Source organism: Xiphophorus maculatus, chromosome 17, assembly GCF_002775205.1.
Source record: "Xiphophorus maculatus strain JP 163 A chromosome 17, X_maculatus-5.0-male, whole genome shotgun sequence".
In the NCBI taxonomy this organism is placed as follows: Eukaryota; Metazoa; Chordata; class Actinopteri; order Cyprinodontiformes; family Poeciliidae; genus Xiphophorus; species Xiphophorus maculatus.
Window position 1 is genome coordinate 4,114,175 of NC_036459.1, and position 23,861 is coordinate 4,138,035.

Consider the following 23,861-nt stretch of genomic DNA (forward strand, 5'->3'; position numbering starts at 1 on the left):
CTTCCCCCCGTCCATCATCAACCTCATCCCATCCTGTCTTCTGCATCCCCTGCCCTCCTACCTCTTCTCTATTTCTCTCCCCCCGCCCCATCACAGCTTTCACTCTTTCGTATTATCCCTCTCTCTGTATTCCACCTCCCTCGCCCTCTCTCTGTCACTGTCGGAGAGCTGCAGGCAGACGAGGCGGCATGCACTAATGTTGCTATATTTGACAAGGCACGCGCACACCCTCTTCTGCCACATGCACGGCTGCACACTCATATGAGAAAGAGGAAGGGGAGGCGAGGGCACCGGGGCTTTAAGACGCACTGGATGCGGTCTGAGTGCTGGAATCACAAACATAGCGAAACACGGAGAGGGGGTAATGCATGACGCCAGCAAACCAATCGTGTTTTTGCTCTTTATCTCTCTCTCTTTCTCTCTCAGACACACGCTCACGCCTCTCAGACACACGGCAGCACACGAGCCAGGGAGCGGGACGGCGTTGGACGTATCATTCATACAGAGAAAAGATCAGAAGGAAAGGATTAACTCCCTCCAGTCTTCTCCCTCTAAGGATCTTATCCCCTCTTCCCTCCTCGTGTTCCTCTAAGCCCATCTTTTTTTTACCTCATTTTTTTTTGTCTTTTTAACAATCCCTCCTTTTAAGAAAGAAAAAACAATCTTTTCTTTTTTACACAATTCATTTGTGGGCTGAGAGAAGCAGACAAGACACAATCACAATCTTTACCCTGCGGATTGATTGAGCTGAAGCAGTGACGGGTTTTTTTCTTCGATGTTTTGTCCTGTGAGACATTTTTTGATCGTTTGTTTTTCAATCAAATATCTTTGGATTAATGGCTGACAGCAGCAAGCTGTAAGTCTGGTGCCAACTGAGGTATCTGGTAAAAAGGTAAGTCCAGAGATGGTGCTAGTTATGCTTGCCACACTAAAAAACACACAAACAAACACAAAAAACCCCACATAATCTCAATATATTTACAGATCATTGTAAGGTGAACTGCAGGCTATTTAGTCAGTTGTAATGGTCGGTAACTGATGGTGGACACAGAATTCACAAACCAAGAGAACACCAGCAGGAATGTTTGATTTAGGGGGGAAATCCTGCAGATGTTAACAGGGGAAGAAACACCTAGAAACTAGTAAGGAAAAAAATAAAAATTGTTTTTTTTATTTGCTTTTCAACCAACATTTCTATAAAACAGCTATAAGGTTTCTCCAAAATTGTTTGCGTACTTCTGCAAGAAGTCCTGGTGCAGACCTTTAAGAGTGATGCAAGTATTTTTTGTATATTAATAAATAATATAAAAAACTCCATATAGGTCCAACCACAGTTCCTAGCCAGCTTAGTCATTAAAGTGAAACTCATTCACTTCCTATGTCATGTTTTCTACAGTTTAACTGGTGCAAAAAGAAGAAAAAATTGCTACTCTCATGTATACTGCAACCCAAGCAGCGGACCCTCAAGTATTTTTCTTAAATTATTTTAAGGAACCATGAAAGTACCATTGACTTTTTGTTAGACATTATACATTAGTAATATTGCAGTCTTTTTAAGTCTGACCTTCATATTGCATTATGTAATTTTAATCCATTTAAAACCCTTTGACTTCCGCTATTAAATGATGCTGATTTTCAGTCTGAGGCTATAGAGTAAAGAGCTGCAGCTGTTTTGTTTTTTTATCTGCTCTTTTTACACTTATCAGTTCTAACAGTGATTCAGAAGGTGTGATGTAAAAGTGATTAACTCGATGGAGCTGCATTGTAATTATATGATGATGCAGTGAGCGTGGGGCCTCGCCTGTCTAATGTCCCTGAGGCTTTTGTGTCTCTCTATTTTGTCTGACTCTCTGTCAAGTAACACAGACACATCCTGACATAATTCCAGGGAAAACAATTAAGATCGCTGAGTGATTATATGGGTAGTGCAGTAATTTGGCATGTCTAATAAGCAACAAGGCTGCCACTTCAAACCAACTGGATGGCTTTAGTGAAAACACCCGTAAAATCCTTGCAAGCATTTCAGCTGGAATCGGTTTAATGACGTTTGATGCAATCAACCAAACTGCTGCACGCGACAATATTTTGTTCAAAATTACTGCGCCTGGAAAACCTCACCGATGTTCATTCTATTTTAAATTGACAACACAGCGTGTATGCAAAATACTTTATACAGTGCTTTGCGAAAGTCTTCAACTGTTTTCACATTTTGACTCTTTAAAACCATAAATGTCAAAGTAGTGCCTAAGAATGTAAATTTATAAAATACTTATAAATAATCTGAGAGGTGTTATACATTTGTATTTAAAAAAATACTTAAATTACCTTTTTTCTGTTGTTACAGCTAAGAATCTACTGTATTTGAACATCTGAGGCACAGCACACTTGCTGTACATATATTTACATATACATACTGTACCTGCATTTTTTTTTTAATCTTTGCAAGAACTGCTCTAAGTTGCTTTTTATATTGACAGCATGTTATATTTTATTTTTATCTTGTCTACATTGCTACTCAGTGGTGGTTGTTGTGTGTCTTGTCTCTATGCTGCTGTAACTGCGAAATAATTTCCCTGCTGGGATGAATAAAGTAATTCTATTCTATTCTATCTACAGACACTCTCTTCTACATAACATAACTCAAATGTCATATTGGACAGAAAGCACATGTGATTCACAATTGGCTTTTTAGGTCTGGACTTTGACTGGGTCATTCTAAGAGTTAAGTAAGTTTGATCTAAACTAGGGGTCTTCAACTCCAGTCCTCGAGAGCTACTGTCCTGCAGCTTTTAAGTGCTTCTTTGCTCTAACACACCTAAGCTTAAGTGTAAAGAGAACCGAATTCAAACACACACCACACTTTTCAGTTTCTTATTCACGAAACACGGATCATTTCCCTCCATTTAAAGATTATTTGCTCCTACTTTGCGTTGATCTCCAACACCAAGCCTTAATAAATTACATTAAAGTTTGTAGTTAGAATATGAAAAAAATTAGAGCAGTTCAGGATGTATGAATACTTACTGTTAAACAAAGCCATAAATAATAAAATGGTTGTAGAATGGTCTGTTACACTCAGCAATAAAGAAATGTATAAAACACCCTTGAGATATTGCAGTTGTTCACAATCCGACCAATCACAGATGATGGTATAATATATGTGCAAATTCCTGCAGCATGTAGCTGTCAACACATAAGCAGGTCTATTTATCACTATGCTAGCACGCGTTGGGGTGTGTAGGGGTGTGTGTATGTGTGTGAACGCCATGTTGCAAAGTCTCTCTGTTCGCCTGTGTAAGAAATGCATTAAAAATTGATTCAGGAAGCTTGGCTGCACCTCGCTGCCTTTGTTAGCAACAAACATTGTAGCACACAGCAAGACGGGCATTGATGAGAACATTTTGTTGTAACTATATCACAAATTTCTATAGTTTGAGTGTTTTCTAAAGTGAGTCAACAGTGGAGCTCAAAGCGGATGATCTGATGCATTTATTTCAAAAGCTACTTGCTCAGGGGACCCACTTTGACACATCCACACACACAGACGTTCTTCCACACCTAGATAATTATTCCCTTGTGCTCATTTGGAGGCTCGTAGGGCAGCATTCCAGTCATATTGATTAAAATCTATTAGTCAGGCCACGTATATTTGTCAGATGGAGGATTAAAAATCTGTAAAAATGGGCTTAAGTGGGCTGACAGAAATCCACACAAATAAGCACAAACGCATACATACTCCGCAGAAGGATGAAACACTGATTTTAGTAGTTATAGAAAGCCCCATTTGTTGCAGAATTTATCCAGTTATTCGCTAAATAACTAAAGCAAATTAGGACTGTAACGATTCCTGGATGAATCGAGGAGCTCGATTATTAAAATTCCTCGAGGAAAATTTATTTGCCTCGAAGCTTCGTCAAATTATGTTGTATTATTTAGCGCATCGTGTTCTGGTCAGATCATTATTTGTGTTGGGCAGAAACTCTCACTTCCGCGTATGAGTTGTTAAGTGCTATCAGCATAACGTCGAATTTTCCGGGTTTTCATCGTCTTTTGGGAGGACACATTAACATTTTTAAATTGCCGCGATGCTTGGAGTATGACAGCGTTTCTCCTACCTCGATAGTCGATAGGAGTGCTGTAGGCAATGCGAGCTCTGATGCTAGGGGGTTTAAATGTGTATGGTTGATTTATAAATATATATATTTTACTAAAATATTATTTTACAACAGCCCTAAAGCAAATACATGACATTATTTTTGGTCACTTTTTCAAATACTGACCATCATAAACTGCCTATTTACAGGATAAAACAAAATGAAAAAAGTTTTTTAAAAAAAGGAGAGACAGTGAAGGTGTTACATGAGTCCCGAACATGCCGGTGCCCTCCCATGTATTTACACAGTGTGTACACTAAAAACGTCCATGTGTAGATTTTGCCTGCCCTCATGTTCAGGTCAAATTTATTAAAAAAAGCCTTCTGAGAATCGCCTGGCTCACCACCACATTGCCCATTCATTTAGACAGGAGTTGATGGCTGCTGAGGTAACCTGCAGCTGGGGCTGTGTAATTGATTCAATTTGTATTTTTTTGTCCTCTCCAAATTTTGCAATTTATGAAAAAACATATGTATTTTTGCCACATTCTTCTTTGCAAGTTGTGTTTATAAATAATGTGCTGCCTTTACAGTACCGAAATAGATGACGCAACTAGATTTCCCCTCACCCCATACTTAAACAACCCTGCTTACAACATAGAAATGATTCTCTTTTCAATTTGGAATGAAAGTAAAACCCTTTTTGGTAAATATTTCAGCACACAGGGTGGCTCAGACTTCACAGCGAGCTCCTTAAGCTGCTGAGGCCGTGGGTTCACGTTTAGATGTTAAAAGTGCCTCAAACATTACTCTAGACCAGTGCTTCTCAATTCCAGCCCTCAGTCCTGCTCTGCATGTTTTAGATGTGCCTCTATTCCAGAGCAGCTGATTGAAATGATTGCATGACCATCAAGTGCTGCAGAAACCTGTTGATCACCCATAGATTCAATCCAGGTGTGTAGCAGAAGGGAAACACCTAAAACATGCAGGGCAGGGGGGCCTGAGGACCGGAATTGAGAAACGCTGCTCTAGACAATGTCACCGGCGCAGGAGGAAATCCTGGTAATTCAGTCCTTTTGCAGAGTTGAGGTGAGCAGAGCTAAAAATGCTGACTTTGCAAAAAGGCTCTTGTAAAAGGCCCTCACACTGAGCAACAGATAAATCAGTTCACTGTGTACTGGCAAGTGATATTTAGAGGAAACTTTATGACACTCAAAGGGATGAGATGAGTAAGGATTACAAAAGTTTGGTCTGCTTGTAAAAAATGATGGATGGTCTTTGTCTTGACATAAAACATGTAGCAGAGTTGGTCCACCACAACAAAGGTGGCACAATTTAAGGCAGCAATTTAGAAAAGCTTTAAGCCTAAGTGAAAGATAAAAAGGAAAACAGGGAAAAAAAATCTTTTTATCAGAGTTCTTCACTTGCTCTGTCATGGAACGGTGGTGTTGAGGTTGTGAGGCAGACGCAGATGACCCAGGTGAGATGAATATTGGTTGTTTTAATGATAAATAAACATCAAAAACAGTCCAAAACAAGTCCAATAACACAGGCAGCACGACTGAGCGGAAGCCAGGGCTCAACGCCGGTAGCAACTGATTACGACTCGACACACGAAAGACTGAGCGCACAATAGACGAGGACCAGACAAAGACACAGACACACAGGTGACACTAAATACACAGGGGGGTAATCATGGAATGAGAAACACCTGGGAGTAATCGAGGGGAAGAACAGGACAACACAGAGACACAGAAAACTCAAAATAAACACACAGAAAAACACGGAACATGACATAATCACAACATGACTCGGTGTAAGAACTTTATCACAAAATGTTTCTCAGGATAGAAATCAGAGAAAATGTTTTCAAACAATCTCAGCCTTTGCTAACATTTGATCTAACTGGCTGGGAATGGACCTGCATGATGGCGGAGGTGATAGCACGGTTGCCGCTGCTACAAAGTCCTGGGTTTGAATCTTGGGCTGCATGGAGTTTGCATGTTGTCCCTGTGCATGTATGGATTCTCTCCGAGTATTCTTTCTCCCACAGTCCGAAAGCACTACTGTTAGGTCAAATGCTCTTCCTTTTATCCATGTTACCTGTTGACTTTTTCAAAGCAGGTGCAAATTATTTTGAGAAAGTCAAATCAAACAAATGACCAAAAGTATGCAACGACGAAAACGCAAAACGACCAGCAACTACTGCCGACAATGGGAACAAAATTTTTTTAAAAATAGCCAGTTACAAAAAAATGTCCAACTGTTTTGTTAAAGATCAAAAAAATATGTATACATCACCCGTAAGTTTATCTCTTTGCCAGGTTTTGACAAAGACTGTGGTGGTCTTTGCTTTGGACCAGTAATGTGAAGCAATAGTATCGCTTAATTCTGCTACTGATAATGATGTTTGCACACATTGCTGCCCCCTAAAGTTCAGCTGCAGCAACTGAAAATGGTTTTTGTGTCTAAAGTTCAAACCTCCTGCCGTGGCTTAATCAAATTTATTCACCACTTCATAAATTTACCTGCATTTGACAAGTACCGGGTGCTAATTACCACCTGTGGTCAGAATCAAGGACAGCAACAAAATATCCCAGAACCAACTGCATTCACTGCGTTGCACTAATTAGATCAGGGACGCCAAAAATCCTCAAGGAATCGCCTACAAATACGTTATGTACAGGACTGCAGTGCTAAGCCCATGCAGCCTAAAAAGAAACATTTTTGTCTTCAATTAATGATGGTAATTTCTCAAAATTCTTCCTTTTCTTATCATCGCTACGGCGCTCATTTACAAAGAATAACTACATTTCCCAGCGGAGCTTAGCTAATGTGACTTTAATCACATGGAGGAAATCTATCTGCGGAGCTTCCTTGATTCATGCCTCTGTTACTTCGTTGAGAAAAAGAAAGGAGATTCAGAGTGAGAACTAGAAAGAACACTGGGAGAGAAAACAATGACGAATGAAGGTTTAACAGATGGAATAAATGTTGGAGAAACGTGAAAGCTTAATACGACAACAGGAAATAGGGGCTAATACTTAGCTGCAAAGTGTCTGGCAGGGGCTATTAATAGTTATTTCACCACAATTAGCTGCAGTAAGGGTTGAACACAACAATCCACAGTGACACAAACTCAAGATTAAAAAATTCAAGAGGTTGTGGAGAGGAATGTTAATGCCCTCCTTGTTTACCCCCTTGCACTTATTTTTACTTCCCGTCTCCTGCTGGGATTTCCTGCCTCATCTTTTTCCAAATCCTTTCATCAGCAAGCTGTTTTCCACACTCAGTCATCTCTCTGACTTCACCTGTTCTCGTTCTCTCTCCTCTTCCTCAATTTCCATATTTAACCATCTGTAAATGACCTGTTGATACTACTGACAGACAGATGAATGTTACTCACGGAAGTGACTGCTTGACAGTCAGCTGCACTCTCACTGACCTCCCGTTCACCTTGATACAGTTTATCACACCATTTTCTCTTTCCTATCTTGCTGTTTAATGTGCTGCAGGTGGAGATTTACATAATTATGGTGCACAGCACAAGCCCCTAATGCACATTATTTTCTTGTCAACGCTATGGGAAGACGAGCCCCAAAGAAAAACACGGCATGCTTTCAAGTTTTCCCCACAAACATATTAATTTGATTAGTCCCGCATTTCACACGCCTCTGATTGGATTTCATGCTAGTTGGGAAAAAGGCAGCATTTGAAAATTGCACTGGTTGGCCCATAGGCTTTGAGTCAACAGTTGTGTCATATTAAGGTGCAGACCAGCCTTTCAAACCAAGGAGTTATTACACCTTATAACACAACAATAAAAAGAAAACTTTCTTTTGTCAGGCTAAAGTTCAACCTTATTGAAGAATCAAAACCTCAATGTCCTCCAGAGACTATAATATGTGATTTTATTGCGAGAACAAAACGTATTCTGAAATTCCAAGTGTTTTAAACACATCTGCTTACATTTATGATGGTAGAAAAAAGTTGATGCCTCCGTTTTACCACAGTTTTCCAACAGTCAACTTTCTCTTAATCGCTCTTAACATCCCTGCTCACCTTATTTGCTGGTATAACCACGACTAGCCTCTTGCCTCCGGCTTAAAGGAATGAGCCCTGTGTCATGTCTTTTTCCACCTCAGGGAAACACAAAATTATGGACTACTTATTAAAGATCACTAAAAACTCTCAGTCTTTAAAAAGTCAAGCTTAATTAAAAAATGGTTCAGTGACATTTAATTTAAAGAGATTGGTAGGGGTGCCAATATCTGTCCCACTGATGATTTTGTTAAAACAATTATTTCTCAATGTGGGAGCTACTTCCTGACTGATTAAATACACTCATATTACAAGTTGGATGTTCATTAACTTGTCAGTGCGAGATTATGCGGCTAAAATATAACATTCATTTATTTTAAGCGTACATCTTTGCCAGAGGCGTTCAATAAATCTGTCCTAACCTGTATATGAAATGCTGTTTGAATTACCATTTGTTTTTCTGGGAGCCTTTGTTTCTGTGCCCTACGTTTCCGCCGTCATACCCCGCGACTCTCACACAGCAGCAGGCGGTGCTCTGTTTTTGTTAACACAAATTGATTGCTTGAACTACTAAAAACACATTTATTATTCATGCCTCAAAATTTCTGGCGCGTTCCTGCCTGACACCTGCATACACATCCACCTTCGTGCACACAAGCCATGAAAATTGCAGACTTACGGACACACAAACGCTCTTTAATGAATGCATATGCAAACTCACTCCTGTGTATTTTTTTCAAAGGTCACGCATCATATCACCAAATAATGTGGTATGACCTGGGTTAAGGACATGTTTGTCTCACTTGTCTTTTGTCTCCCTGTTCAGGTGACTTGCTGCAGCTTTTCCTCAGTCACTGTTCATGTGGGAGCTGCAGGAATGACGGCTTGACCCCTTCACTGCCCCACTCCTCTGGCAGAGGAAGGCCGCACACTTCTGTGTCATGCCCCCCTACATTCACCCCCCTGGGGGCACTGGCCTCCCCCCAACCGGCGCTACCATCTTCTTGACCAGACGCGGTGAGTTGACAGAAAAAAACCCAAACAAACCTCCAAAAAGAAATACTCTGCTTCAATCCTACTCAACTCTGCTCTGCTGTGCTCCTAACTCCGCGAGGGAGCAGGAATACTGCCTGTTTTGACAGCTGCTAATGTTAGCATGCGCAGCGTGATCGGACTCACACATACACACAAACACAAAAGATGAAGGCTCTGACGGCACGTGCCAAAGTCTGTTGGTGAAATCCCAAAAGAGAGTATGTTTTAGTGCGGGCGGAAGTCCGTAGAAACAAAACACAGCGGGAGGAAGAAGACGAAGATGGATCTGAACAGTTTTTTCCCCCTTCTTTCTTTTTTCTCCGCTAGCAAAGTAGAAAGCTGCAGCACAGACATTGCCTCTCTTTTCCGTCACTCATATTGTCTTTCTGTGGCTTAACCATGTGGGTTGTTGACAAGAAAAGCAGCCACTGTATTTCTGTGATATGACTCTGTGACATAATCCTCCTCATGTGTCGGTGTTAAAGTTCCTGCTCTAAGCCCTTGACCCATACCCAACCTTTACAGCTTTTCTTCACTTGAACAGCCCATCTGCGCCTCAACTGTAACATAAGAACAGCTGAGCGTCAACATGGAAAACCGAGACTGAATGTTTCAGTAAACCACTCTCTGTTTCAGTTGACGCATTCCTCATGGCTTATTGTTATTATTACATGGTCACTTAAAGTGCCATAAAAACGTTTATTAGGGCACTTTTACATTTTATCATGTTACAACAACAAATTTGAATGTTTTGGGATTTTACAGATCTTAAAAGCTTAAAAAACGGATTCAAAATTGCTTAAAGGTACAAATCTAAAAATTGTGCCTTTGTATTACAGTCCTCTAAATCTAACACCTTAAATAAAACAAAGTCTTTAAGAAGTCACTAAATTAGTGCAGTTCCACTGTGTGCCTCCTAAAATGTAAGAATAAAGACAGTTGTTCTGTGAAGTCCTCAACAGAACTGGATTGGAGGTCATAAACTAATATCCCAAGACCTTACAGTGCATACATGGATGGAGGTAAAGTAAATATAAATCAATACAGAGGGTCTTCCTATAGGAGGAAGACTTGAGACAGTTCTGACACATTAAAATTCAATTGTATACATTCCAATGTGATTCTGGGTATAATACTGTACATTAGAGTCAAGTTCAGCTGGTTATGCCAGTACCCAGGAAACCCAGCTGACTGTATCGAGTCATTAACTTGTCAGCAATCCCACCTCCAGAATGAGCATCTTGCGACAGTGGACGGTTGATTACACTTCGTTGTTAACTTTTTAGCAATGCCTCATGCTGAGTGAGTGTGCTGCAACGGTTATAAGGAATAGCTCTCTTTTAAACAAGTAGAAAACTCCTGTAGCAGCCTGACTGACCTCGAGCTATTTTGCAAAGATTAACAGGTATAATTTCAAGCCTACAATCAGGAAGAGCTTGTAGAGAGACGTGTTAGAAAAAAAACTTACAGGAGTACTTGCAGTAAAAGGTGGTTCTACAGTATAAAGAGCGGATTCAGAGCAGCTAGACAGAAATGTTGATATTTCTGAATGGAAAAATACTGACTAAACCATGTTTCATTTCTACTTCCTCTTCACTACTTTGTATTGGTTTGGTCTGTCCCAAAATGATATATTAAAGTTTGTGATTGTAACATGACAAATTTTTAAAAATTGCTTATCACTTTTCTTTCTTCCTTTGTCACTGCTCTCCTTTTTATTCATGTCTCCTCCCTGCTGTTCTCCAGCAGACCATAATCTTTCCTTTCTTTACTTATTTCATTCACACACATGTTGTAGATTAAACAATATGACTGAAAAATACTGCAGAGATTTTTAAATAATGGGCAAACACTGCGCTACTTTTTTACATCTGAAATTAGTTTGTGCTGTGCAAACTCATGCTGCTATCTGTGCAAAGCCATATAAATCTTAAACCAGAGAAAAAGGAAAAAGAAAAACATGGATGATCCTGGTAGAATTGTTGGATAAGTTTTGGATCTTCAAGAAGAGCCTTGCAAAGAAAACACCCCCACAAGCTGCTGTGGTAACACCAGGCACACTTAATAACAGGGCAACACTATCCATCAGAACCTCAGCACACCCACACAGATCATCTACATCAATACACACACCTCTCTGGTGGCTGCAGCAGAGGAAAAAACGTTTTCTACTGGGAACCCCGGAGAAATGATCAAGAGCCTTTAATATGCCTTTCAAAGTGTGTTGAAGTGAAACTCAGCCGTTCTTCTCAGCTATAGCATTTCATAGCATGGTAAAAGAGATTAAACTGACCCCGCTTTTAAATTGTTCTATAAGCTGTTGAGACATGCTGGTCTCATTTCCAACCAAAAGCAAAGTTCCTGCTTGAATGCAAAATCATTTTCAATCCAAATATTCTATGGGTATAAATAATTGTTAATTTAATAGTAATTCTAATAAAGGGTAAATGTGAAACAGCACATACAATAATATAAAATTAATATACTGGCTATAGATGTTGTTTGTGTTGTTGTATCTCTATTTGTCTGACTTACTGGAAGTGCTGGTAAACTGCACCAATATTAAGGGAAAAAGTTTCATCTGAAGTTATTTTGTGACCATTCATTGTTCTATGCCATTGAAGTGCAAGAGAAAGTATATACTTGGGTGATGGAGGTTTAAAGTGGATTTCAAATTAAGTCTTGGTCTTTGACATTACACTTGAACAATAAATATGTAATTATTCTACTGTAAAGTAATGCTAAAATATCAAAAAATTTAAAAAGTGCAAAGTAAAAAAAGTGAAATTCAACAGCAGATTGGAGTAAACTGGAGGAAGACAAAAGAAAGTATGAGTGACAAAGAAAGGAAGCAGTCGGGGGAGCAGAGGAGGACAAATGGGAGATGTGAGATCAAAAAAATGGAAGAGAGACGGAAAGATGAAGTAGACAAATCTACAAATGACAGGGAGACCATATGGTGCCTTTAGGCTTTCACAGTCCCAGCAGAGGGTATCAACACACAATTGTACACAGAAAGCACGGAATAATTCCTATCCACATGAATGAATATACATTGTATCTGTGTGTGTTTGCTTTTGGACACTTTTAACGGCCCCAAATAGAGCCCAATAGCTCATTGCTTTTAGCGAAAACTGGGACAGAGACTGATGTTGTGTGAGTGAAGGCGGTTCAGAATTGGCTTTTAAACAGCAAATAATGCAGTCTGGGTTTGGAATACTTAGTTTGGAAAAACGCCAAATAATGACAGCATTAAGCTAAGTGCAGCTATAATGTAGTTTAGTGGGCAAAAAGTGCTTCATAAGGGTCAGAATAGAGAGATTACAGCAATTCATTTAACTGGCTTGTAGTACAGACATGGAAAACTAACTTCAAAGCTATAAATGTCAGGACACTTGAAGAAGCTATCAGGTTGCTATATTGTGGGTGACACTGTTTTTGGTGGTTCAGGCACAGTGTCAGCTTTATCAATAGCATTCAGTAATCCAGTTAACCTTATGCTAGGCTAAGTCCTTGCTGCTTTCCATTCTGCTGATGGCCATTTGTTTGGTCAGTAGAAGAAATAAGATGCTTTCTGGGTAATGACAATAGTCAGTTCCCTGAAATATTCAGTTTGCTTTATGATGCAGCAATTTATCATCGTCTGTATTTGACAAATATGGTGGAGCTTTCACATGCTGCTTTATGAGGCTCAGGAGGTGATTGGAAGGACAGCTTGTTTGCCAATAAGCCAAATCATGCAAAATTTAAGAACGCTTTCAGTTGACTTGTTTAAGCAAATTCAAAGTAATTTAATGAGATTAAAGTGTAATTTTGTGAACAGTAATTTTTGTCCAAGTACATTTTCCATCCCTTTTAAATGCACTCATATTGACTCGTTCTTTATGCAGTTTGTCATGCATATTAGATTTTTTCTGCCCATGGCTTGTATTTCGGAATTTAATAAACAAAATAGTGGGAATTTAATTTTTCTCATTTGTACAAATGTGTGACCACTAGCTAAAGATTATGGGCTCTGGACCATAATCTGGGTGCAAGCAGGATACTAAATGTACATACACAGCAGCAGCTTCCCTTAAGTAGTTTGAGCAAGAATGTGCCGGGCAGAAAAACATGGCATTTTATCAAATAATAATACTGATGAAGGTTAATTGACTAAGTGCTTAGACTCACAAACTCGAAGAATATAATTTATATTATAGCTCAGATGTACATCACTATGGAGACTGCAAAGGTGACAGAAATAAACTGTGACCCCACTATGTAATAATAAACACTAGCTGGCAATGAGTTTGCTAGATTCAATTACAAATATGCTGTTCAAGTGTTCAAGATTCTGAAAAGACGAGTAAACCTATTTCTCCATAACAAATTACATATACATACTAAATATAGCTACAAAAATCTGAGAAACATACAATGACAATATCAATCATGAATACCCCATATTTTCCTGACTTTTCTCCATCATTACAATAAATACTGGGAAAATATTTAACTCCCCTACTTCTCCAGACCTCTCCAGAATGCCACCCAATCAAAAGTCTTTAGCATTAAAATACAGTCTTTACAAAACAAATGTCTTATGTGTGAACTTAAGAATTCAGTCTTTGGTAGAGGATTAGCTTAATTAATTTAGTTTAGCACCACAGTTTGAAGAATCTGTGAGCAGCACAAGACATCAAATGTGTTCATCATTTTTTCATCAAGAGTGTCCAAGTCGAGTTCTGGGGAGCTACCACACCATCCTGCAACTTGTCGTTGCATCCCTTCTCCAACGCACCCGGTTTTAAATAAATGGCATGTTACCCGGCCTCTCCAGAGCTGAATGATGAGGGAATCCAGCAATTTGATTCAGGTGTGTTGGAGCAGAAATGCATCTAAAAGTGGCAGGATAGTAACTCTAGGACTTGACTTGGATATTGCAGTTTTACATAGTCTTAAAGTGTTCAAGCAATCACTTTTACAACTTTACACATATGATGTGTCGAATTTATCCAGCAAACTTGGTTTCACTTTACACTCATCTTTGTCTTACCTTTTTCTCCTGTAATTAACACTAAAAAGTCACCACATATCAAACAATCTACAACCTCTATATCATGAGAACAAGCCCATCTGTCACAACAAATTGCTGGAAATAGCATGAATTTGAAGGAGACATGAGTATGTTCCCCGGCTAAAATAATAATACTGTCTCTCAGGTATAGGATTCATCAGAGGTGTAACTAAAATGGAAGACAGAGGGGATTAAAGTGGAGATATTGTGAATAAAAGAGAGAGAAAAACAAGAGGAAGCAGACAGGGGAGTAGAAGAAAGAGAAGACAAAAATAGGTAAATATTCTTAATACTATCAATATTTTTTTTTTTAGAAATGTACAAGAACAAGCTCTTATGTGGTCTTTCCTCCCATCACAATGTCAGCACAAGCAGAGAATAAACCCAAACACCCTGTCCCTGCTGCTTATTCTTAGATCCTGCATGTTTGTCAAAGTGTGTTTGGGTGTCTGCATGTGGGAGACAGTGATTTCCTGTGTTTAGGTAAGCAATTATACTCCTATTTTAAAAAGAGAGTCAGGACAAACAGTTCAGCATATGATAGAAACAACGTCATGTGGACTTAATGGCCGGGTTTGAAATCTAACGGCTTTCTCTCTTTTCTGCGTTCTCTCTGCATTTAATCTTATGGCTCTGCAGCTAGGGCTTTGTTCGTGGCTATCTGCTTTTTATGCGTTTCTTTGAGCCAACAGACATTGTCAGCCCCACACCTTGGCTGCCTAAAATCCATGTAAGAAATCTATACACCTAAACTGACATACAGCATTAGTCAAAGACTCTTCCAGAAGGCACACCTTTAACTATTTCTAAAGGAAATCTGAGCTACAACTCCAAGAAAAGGTGGGGCTGAGGAAAATGTAGGCTATATTTCTCAGATTTCTAAAATGCATCTATACAAAAACTGAGTTTACTCATCCATAAATGAAGATTTAATCTAAAAAACTCAAAACAACAAAACAAATCAAGTTGGAATTCGAAATGCTTTTTCTTGGATCATACGAGGGACCAAAATAATATGTCAGGAAATGTAACCAGCACTGGGAGCCCCGGAGTTCAAATTTAAACTCAGAGCCAATGTGAACCATTGACGAGGGAAGAAATACAGACCAGTGAGTCCTCTGTGTGGAGGACAGCTGGTCATCCTCGTAACAAGATAGCAGTAAGTCTGCCACTTGCATGGAAAACAGCTTGCGCCTTGATAACATGCAACTGGGCTCAGTAACAGAAGTGCTTGTGGTGATGACATCATAGCAGGGTCCAGTGTCACCCAGAGGCCTCTGGATATAAACTTACAGACAGATGAAGCTCTGAAGGTGTCAAAAGGCATTGTCGAAGAGAGACACTGTCGAACCAAATTAAGTCTGCCAGATAAAATGAATATAATGTGCTAAAGCTTTAAATTAATATTTAGGTTTTAGCCAGAAGAGCAGGTTTTGTGATAGTGGTGCATATAGATGTAGCTGGTTCACACCCACAGCACTGTGACTGGAGTAGTACTAGACACGTTATTCATGGCAGCATTTCATTTTTTGTAGACAATGGTTCTTACTGCAGTTCACTTCAGTCCCAAAGTCTTAGAAATAGCTAAAGGACTTTTTCTGAGGCTTGTTTCTCATTTTGTTAGAAAGGCCCATTAAGTGTTGAGATCTTTTATCATACTTCATGTTGTTCAGCTTGTTCTATTTAAGCTATGTCTTTATTCTGCATATTTTTTTGTTTTTTCATAAGTATATTTTTGAATAGAACCAGGATGGTTTGGATATGTTACTTGTTTTTTCCCTTGAACAAGTAAAACAGCAAAGGGTGAAACCATTTTGAGTACAAATTATCTTAGTCAGATTATTAAAATTTGTTAGATGATCTTAATCATCTAAAGTATGACAAAAAAAGGAAAAAAACAGTTTAGGGCAAAGCACTTTGTAACAAAAATCTATCTTCTATTACATTGAGCCAGTGACTGCAAACAATATCAACACTCACACAATCATGACCAACTCACCCAAGGGTGATTATGAGAAGAAAAACAGATGGAATAAGAATTGGAGAAAATACAACTACTGACTGAACTACTGACAGAAAATCAAAATGTTCTCAACTATTAAGAAATAAATGCTAATAAGATGCAAGTGATAAAATCTGCAGGTGAGCCAAGGAGGCAGCATAAAGTCTCTGTGCCTGGAGTTTAGAGAGAGGATTTTATTTTTTTAATATCACGCTTTGTGGGTGCTTCACACGTGCACACGTAGTTGCACAAGCATATGCCCACTCACACATAAACAGAGAGATAAAAGTCGTGCCGATAAGCCATTGGCTGGAAACAAAGTCAACCAGTGTAACGAGACACTGAAGGAATACAGAGAAGTGCTGAGAGGCTTGAAGTGAAGGGGAATGAGAGATATAAAGAGAGTCTACTGGGAGGCAGAGACGTGCAGAGTGAAGACAGCAACAGTCCGATTTAGCTTTATATAAACAGTAGGAAAAAAAGAAAGAGCAAATATTACCCAGATTTATGAAGGAAAATTAAATCAGAGGAGGAGAGAAAGGGAAGAACAGAAGTCTACAGTAGTCCAAAGTAAACAGGTCAAATTAAAAAAAGAAACGGATTGTATAAGATGACTCACGTCAGCAGGAAAACAGCATGATGTGAAAAAGAGGGATTTCTCTTGCAAGGGTGCTTTTAACTTGAAACACAAACACGTTTCCTAAACAGTAGGCTTCGGTTGCGGTTCTTCTATGCCTAGACATACAGTGTGTGGAAGAAGAAACAGTAAATGTAGAAACTAGTCTTGACATTTTGGTTCTTTTTGTTGTCTCAGCAATTTTTGCCCTTAATTGCAGACAAAGAGAAAATTGGGAAAATTATACGCAAGACTGTTGCAAATCTATAGAGATTAAGTCTAAGACTAAGCCCTCAAAGATACAATAGTGAAGCCATCAAAGTATAATACCGATGTATAAGAAAAGAATAAAGAACTAAAATGGAGGTTTTTCCACTGAGAAGTACTATCACAATTTCCAAAAAAGCAGATGTCTGAATTAATATTTTATTTTAAGAACTGAATAATGAGTTTATCAATGTCTCTCTGTTTTTTTTTCCAGTCTTCTGTGTCCTGAGCCTCTTGGCCATGTTGCTTTTCCCAGCATCCTTGTGCCCTCCTCCTTGTCTCTGCTCCTCGGACACCCTTGTGGTTGACTGTGGGGAACGTGGACTTTCCTCCCTGCCTCCTATGCACCTCCTGCCTCCAGGGAGTCGCTCCCTGCTTCTAGCCAACAACAAGTTCGCCTCACTGGGAGCCTCATCCTTTGCTAACCTATCCTCTCTGGAGGTCTGCAGTCATTTGTTGATCATTTTCAGAACATATTTGCCTAATCTTCGAACATTACCTGTTTTGTTGTTGTTTATAATGGACAACAGGTTATTTTTTTAAACTACACACTAAAAACAACAGGATAGGAACTGAAACTCCATGGAAAGTCAAGTATTGAGTGACAAACAGAAAATATCTGTGCTCAGCTTAATTACATTTGACAAACCGGCTCAAGCTGCAATCTGTGCCTCAATGTTGGCCTGTTTACACATGGGATTTCTAAATGAGCCGAGTGGCTGGTCCACAGTGAAATTCATCCCACACAGTTGGCATGGCTCAGCTCGTTATCAATTAGCAAAGTTCTGATCTGTCTGCCATCTCCTATTTTGGCCCTTAATATGTCACAATCTAAGTTCGGCTGCAGCTCTGAGGACAGTTTAAAAAAGACTGTCCTTGAAAACCAACACTAAATCTATTTTAAATACAGTACCGTGTTGTTGACTGAGTACACTGTTTGCAGATGACAGTATGATTTTTTTCAAAAAAATTATATGACACTTGTGATCTTAATTTTACTCTTGGTTGGTAAAATAAAGAGAGAATTGCCTCAGGTCTCATTTGCTTGTTCCAGTGCACAAGCAAAGTGCAACTGGAATTGCACAAGCAAGTTGTAAGAATGTGATTGGCTAAGATTGAAGCAGACAGTATTATAAGTGTTTTTTTGTTTTTTTTTACTTCTTATTTTGTTTGTTTTATCTTTCTACTATAGACCTTTTTTGTGTCTGGAATAAATAGATGATTATGATGATAATAACAGACAAATTGAGCTGAACAACCATAGCAGACTGGACATTTGTGGTCCATGGCTTCCTTCCTAACTATTGTTTTTGTCAGAAATATTATAACCATCTTAAACAAGTATAACACGAGAAACAAAACACTGATGAAGTACATTTCTGTGCATTTTAGGAGCTGAACCTTTCAAATAACTACCTGGATAATTTACCAGCCGGATTGTTTAGAGACATGTCCAACCTGACAAGACTGACTCTGCACAACAACTCACTAACAGTAATGGACAGAGAGCTCTTCCAGGTAGGCACTGGACATTGTACTGCGTTATATTTTGTACATTCAATGAATTGCTTAGGCACATGAAAAGATAACTGTAATCCAGCAAAAACAAAAAAAAGTCAAGCATTAAACACTATCAAATGATCCAAAACATCTAAATTACCGTCAAAACAAAAGAAGCTTCTTCAGCCTTTTAGATTATATTTTGTTCCTGCACTTTAATATATCTTTATCAATTCAGGCAAATATGATGATTTACAACGATAGAGGTATAAAGTACTGCTGGAGTAGCCGACACCACAATGGAAAAAGATAAACTTCAAACAATGAAAGATCTGCTTTTGATGTCTCCATAGGGTTTAGGGAGTCTACAGAGTCTGGACTTGTCTTTGAATGGTCTGTCCACCATTCCCATAGGTTCTATGGATGAGCTGCAGCACCTCAGGTAAATATATAACACCTTGCATTATTTCCAAATGTCACAGACACTCACCTGCCTATTTTATCGGTACACCTTTCTAGTACCGGGTTTGACCCCTTTTGCCCTTTGAACTACTTCAGTTCTCTATGCCACAAATGCAGCATTAAGCAACTGGTGCAGATTTGTCAGCTGCAAATTAAGAATGTGAATTTCCCACTCCATCACACTTCATAGATGCTCTTCTTTGGACATCTTTGGAGAACAGTCACGTTCAATGAAACAGTTTTAGATGATTTAAGCTTTGTGACGTAGTGTGTTATACTTTTGGAAGTAGCTATCAGAAGATAAGTACACTTTTGTCATAAAGGCATGAACAAACTAAGCAAAAATATTAATGTAGGCTGTGATGTTTACATGTCCAATTGGCACTAAGTGTGTCAAATTGTGTCCCTAACACTGCCAGAATATACCATTGATTTGAGGTAGTATGCATCCGTGTTTTCATGATGTCTACACCAAACCCTGACACCAGGGCTGGACTAGGATAAAAATTGAAGTTGTGGGTGAAAATCCCAATAGATCACCTGTTTCTGACATTCTCAGGTGAACCCATCTGAAACTAATAACCATGCTATGTTCAAAGTAAATTAATTCTGCTTTCAATCATATTCTGATTCTGATTTGAACTTGGAACTTTTCGGAAAATAAAAAAATGTATTGAGCTGCAGTATTAGCCTGAATTCAGAGGCTTCTGATACAGTAAACATATTATCATTATTTTCGGTTTCTGTTTTGCAAGAAAAAAGTCTGCTATTTTCTATACAGAAAATAATAATATAGTCCTAAGTAAATTTTTTTTTCTGCCTATTCTTTCAAGGTGGCTCTCGCTGGCAGGCAACAGACTTCATGGTTTGGAGAGGGCAGCGTTTGAGCCACTGGTCAACCTGCAACACCTAGAACTGGGACAGAACCCTTGGGAATGCGACTGCAACCTTCGTGATTTCAAACACTGGATGGAGTGGCTGCTGTACCGAGGTGGATTTTTGATTATGTTACAACGACCGACCCTATTGCATTAAAGGAGGCAAAAGAATGCTAAAATATTGTTCTAAAATTAAGGAATACTCAAAAAGGAGACAGCTGGATGCTGTGAAAGACTTTGAATGCTTTGAGCTCTATTATTTGGCTACCCAGCTCTGTTAACGCACATTTCAGCTCTCGTTGTTTTTCTTCGTGCCTCTGCAGGCTTTTAGCACATCAGATAACCAACAGCTGCTCTCGTGTGTAAAAATCTACATTCACCTCAATGCCTGGGGCCTCAGATGCCTTGCTAATGAAGTATTTCTTCTTTTTTTTCCTACTCCATTCTGCTCTCCTTTTGATTCTGCTCTCTTCTGTCTAACTGAGCTGCACTCTCGCTCAGTTCAGCGCTCTTCCGACAAAGACGAACAGGAACGTGATAATTTAATAATCATGAGAGCAGCAGAGAAAATTACAAGAAGGCATTTCAAACTTGAACATGAAATTATGTGACTTTAGCCTCTAAAAAGGAGAAGTGATGCATAAAATGCATTCAGTGAAGCGGTGTTTATTTTTCAAGATGCTTCTTAAATTGCAAAGCATTTAAAGATAGAGGACTTGTTTCTGTGAGGCGTCAAGATTAATAAGCAACTCTGACCTAAATAATCTTCTCTAATTTGATCCTGCAACTTGATCACAGCTCTTGCTTAACTTATTTGAGGTCACACTGGCTTTCTGACATGCGACCTTAAGATGGACACCAAGTTTGGAGGCTCAGGCAGGATTTAAAGAGAACAAAAACTCAATCATTGTGCTGTCTGTGGGAATTAGTGACTCAGATATTTCTTATTTTTCAAACGGCACAGCTCTGCTGAAGCAAGGCATGTCATCTCATAAATTGTAGAAGGGCTTAGTTGAGCACAGCAAATACCGTGCCTGTATTAAGAGCTGTATGACTCATCTTGAGTTAGAACAGCCACCTCTCTGTTTCGTTTCCTTGCTTTTTTGTTAATCAGCATTGCTTCACATGTAAAGAGTAGTTTTTTTTTAAAACAAACTCCTCTGTCTATTTCCTTCAGGGGGTAAGGTGGATGCATTGGAGTGCACACTACCAAAGGACTTGCGTGGGAGGGATATACGCGGCGTTCCGGTGGAGATGTTCAACTACTGCCTCCAACTTGAAGATGAGAATGGAGGAGGAGGGGGTGGTGACGGTGCTCGCTCTGGACAAGGAGGCGGCCCTCCATGCAGCAGGAGTGCTCTCATCCCAAGTGGGGCAACACCAGTTTCCGACAACAGCGGCAGCACCGGTGTTGACTCCTCTTCATCCACAGGAGGCGGCGGAGGCGGCGAGCCCTCGTCGGATTGCAGCCGTGCCCGCTACCGACCCGTGAGCGTGCGCCGCGCCATCGGCACGGTGGTGATTGCTGGCGTGGTGTGCGGCATTGTTTGCATCATGATGGTGGCTGCCGCTGCTTACGGCTGCATCTACGCTTCTCTAATGGCCAAGTACCAGAGAGAGCTGAAGAAGAGGCAGCCGCTAATGGGGGACGGAGAGGCTGACGGGGAGGACAGGGAAGACAAACAAATCTCCTCTGTGGCCTAAAAAGAGAGATGGGACAGAGAGGAGCTGGCAAGTCAAAACGGGAGAAGGCTATAAGCGATGAAAATAAAAGGGCTCTAAGAGGAGAGAGATGGACAGGCTTGTTTTTCTACTCACGGACAATATTGTATCTCTCCCTCTGACTCTCATACTGACACCTCTTTCCCATTTTTTGTCTTCCTTTCCTCATCCTTAATCTATTTTTAACCTCCTCCAGTCTTGTCCTTCTCTCTAACATACTCTCCCACACACACAAACCTTATCTGTTCCCTGATTTTCTCTTCAATTTTGGGCCCATTCTCTGTCTGCAGTATTTCTTACCAATTATTCTTCCAAGTTGCCTGCCAACCACCTACTGCAACTAAATTTGCCATTATATTGGCAAGGAAAAACAAAAAAGAAACAGATTTGGTATGTCCCTATACTATGAAACATATCATTTAAGATGTTATGAAGCACCCATGCTGCATGGTCAGTAAGTATTTGCAAACCTGGAGTGAGGATTCAGGGATTCACAGTATGCATGGTGTTAATTGGACCAATGTTGACACTGACTCGTAGGTTCTGTGCCATCACCTGACTTTTCCTCTTCAAACCCAGTGCTTACTTGGAAAAATCCGAATCCCAACACATTTAGTCCTCAGAGCAAATTTTAACAACTACCTTTAGTCTACAAGCTCTAAGAAATGACTGATGTTAAGAAGCACATTTGGGATATTTATGCTAAAACAAAAAGAGGACTGGTAAGTTGCTTATGTATGCTGATGAGACCAAAGTCGTAGAGAAAAAAGATCTGGTGTGTGAAAATCCAAGAGAATATGTCAGCGACTACATCAACCTCCGTCCCTCTACCTGTAGCCACTGCTTCGATTGATCTTTCTGGACTAACAAAGATCAACAAGCAGAAACTACTACATAAGAAGCTCATTTGTCAAGACTAACCAGAAAATACAGTAGCATTTATCTGCAATTTTATGCTGATGAACTTGTCATATTCAGGAAAAAAAAGCGAGATGAAGCTTCTAAAAATGGTCTGGACAAATTAACATCTCAATCAGTAAAAGAAGTAGTAAAACTTCACTTGTGGATTAATCGTGAAAATTCCTGGGAAAAGGACAACAGATTTTATTCTCCGTTTACCCCCTCAAGGAGGTAAAGGTTTGTTACAGTGGCATGGACAGCAACCTCAGAGAGCACTGTCCTCTGCTAAGGACTATGAAATGTAATCTATGAACTACAAATGTTGCCCTTCTGCACTTTATTTCTCTTATCAGATACCCTCTGGTCGTTCTCCCAGCCTCTTTCCTCCTGTACCTTTCAAAGACAGATAAATCACCCAGAGAGATTATAAGGAAAGGGATTATCAAAAAAAAGCTGCTATTTTACTCCCTCCTCCCGTTTTTCCATCTCCTCACCCATCTTTCTACCCAGTAATATTTGCGGAAGCTTTTTCCACACTGCTTAAGGATTTCATCTGCCCCTTTCAACAATCCCTTCCTTAAAACAGTTTCTCTTTTTATTTACCAAGAAAGGTCTGCAATATGCAATGAAAATTGTCTCTCTGTTAGCAGGATTTGACAGGAACATAATTGTGTTTATATATACATGCATAGTATTCAGTTTGTTTGGAAACTGTTTCCATTATTTGATTAATTCCCCTAAAAGATTTATGTGAGCAATTATCTTAGGTGCACAGACAGTGATTTCAGTAGCATTTATTGCATCCCTGAAATAAATATAAGCTCCCTCTCAATTTTTGATTGGCTTGGAATAAACCGATAATATTAACGTGTTTCTGATATCAGATTTTATTGCAGATATTATTATGCTAGTCTACTATGATGTGTTGGCCCAGAAATTCCAGAAATTTATCTGTTTTTTGGTTTCTTGTATGAACCCACAATGTATGTGTCCTTTGTTGTGTTGATGGATTCGGTTTTTTGATTTAGATTTTAATATCACCGCGATAGCTATTTGTTGTGTCCTTCCAACAGTTGCTAAAGTTTATGTAAGAAACTTAGAGTTTAAAGTGTCAGAATGGGCTTTATGCTGCCTTGTCTCTGTTATTTTGAATTAAATCTTAGGTTTTATAAATGACAAGACTTTTTTTTTTTTTGCTATTTTAGCTGAACCTCCTTGTGTGCACCCATGAGAAGCATATAAATCGTTCATAAAAGCAGTTAAAAATATATATTTTATGTCATTTT

The 23,861-nt window shown here is 39.3% G+C and overlaps 2 protein-coding genes across 5 annotated transcripts in view; one reads left to right on the plus strand and one right to left on the minus strand.

Annotated features, from left to right (window-relative positions):
• On the plus strand, positions 1 to 23,857 carry lrtm2 (leucine rich repeats and transmembrane domains 2). Of its 2 annotated transcripts, none has more exons than XM_005805904.2 (7): positions 1 to 892; positions 8,961 to 9,151; positions 17,328 to 17,554; positions 18,506 to 18,631; positions 18,967 to 19,055; positions 19,909 to 20,066; positions 21,131 to 23,857. In XM_005805904.2, exons 2-7 carry the CDS (start codon positions 9,076 to 9,078, stop codon positions 21,655 to 21,657), a joined length of 1,203 nt encoding a protein of 400 aa, XP_005805961.2. In that variant the 5' UTR covers positions 1 to 892; positions 8,961 to 9,075; the 3' UTR covers positions 21,658 to 23,857. The 2 variants fall into 2 exon arrangements, with proteins under 2 accessions (XP_005805961.2, XP_023205885.1); XM_023350117.1 differs by lacking the exon at positions 1 to 892 and adding an exon at positions 14,374 to 14,504 and having other exon boundaries at positions 9,065 to 9,151.
• cacna2d4 (calcium voltage-gated channel auxiliary subunit alpha2delta 4) overlaps positions 1 to 23,861 on the minus strand; it is a 79,845-nt gene that overhangs the window by 28,110 nt on the left and 27,874 nt on the right. The window lies entirely within an intron of this gene.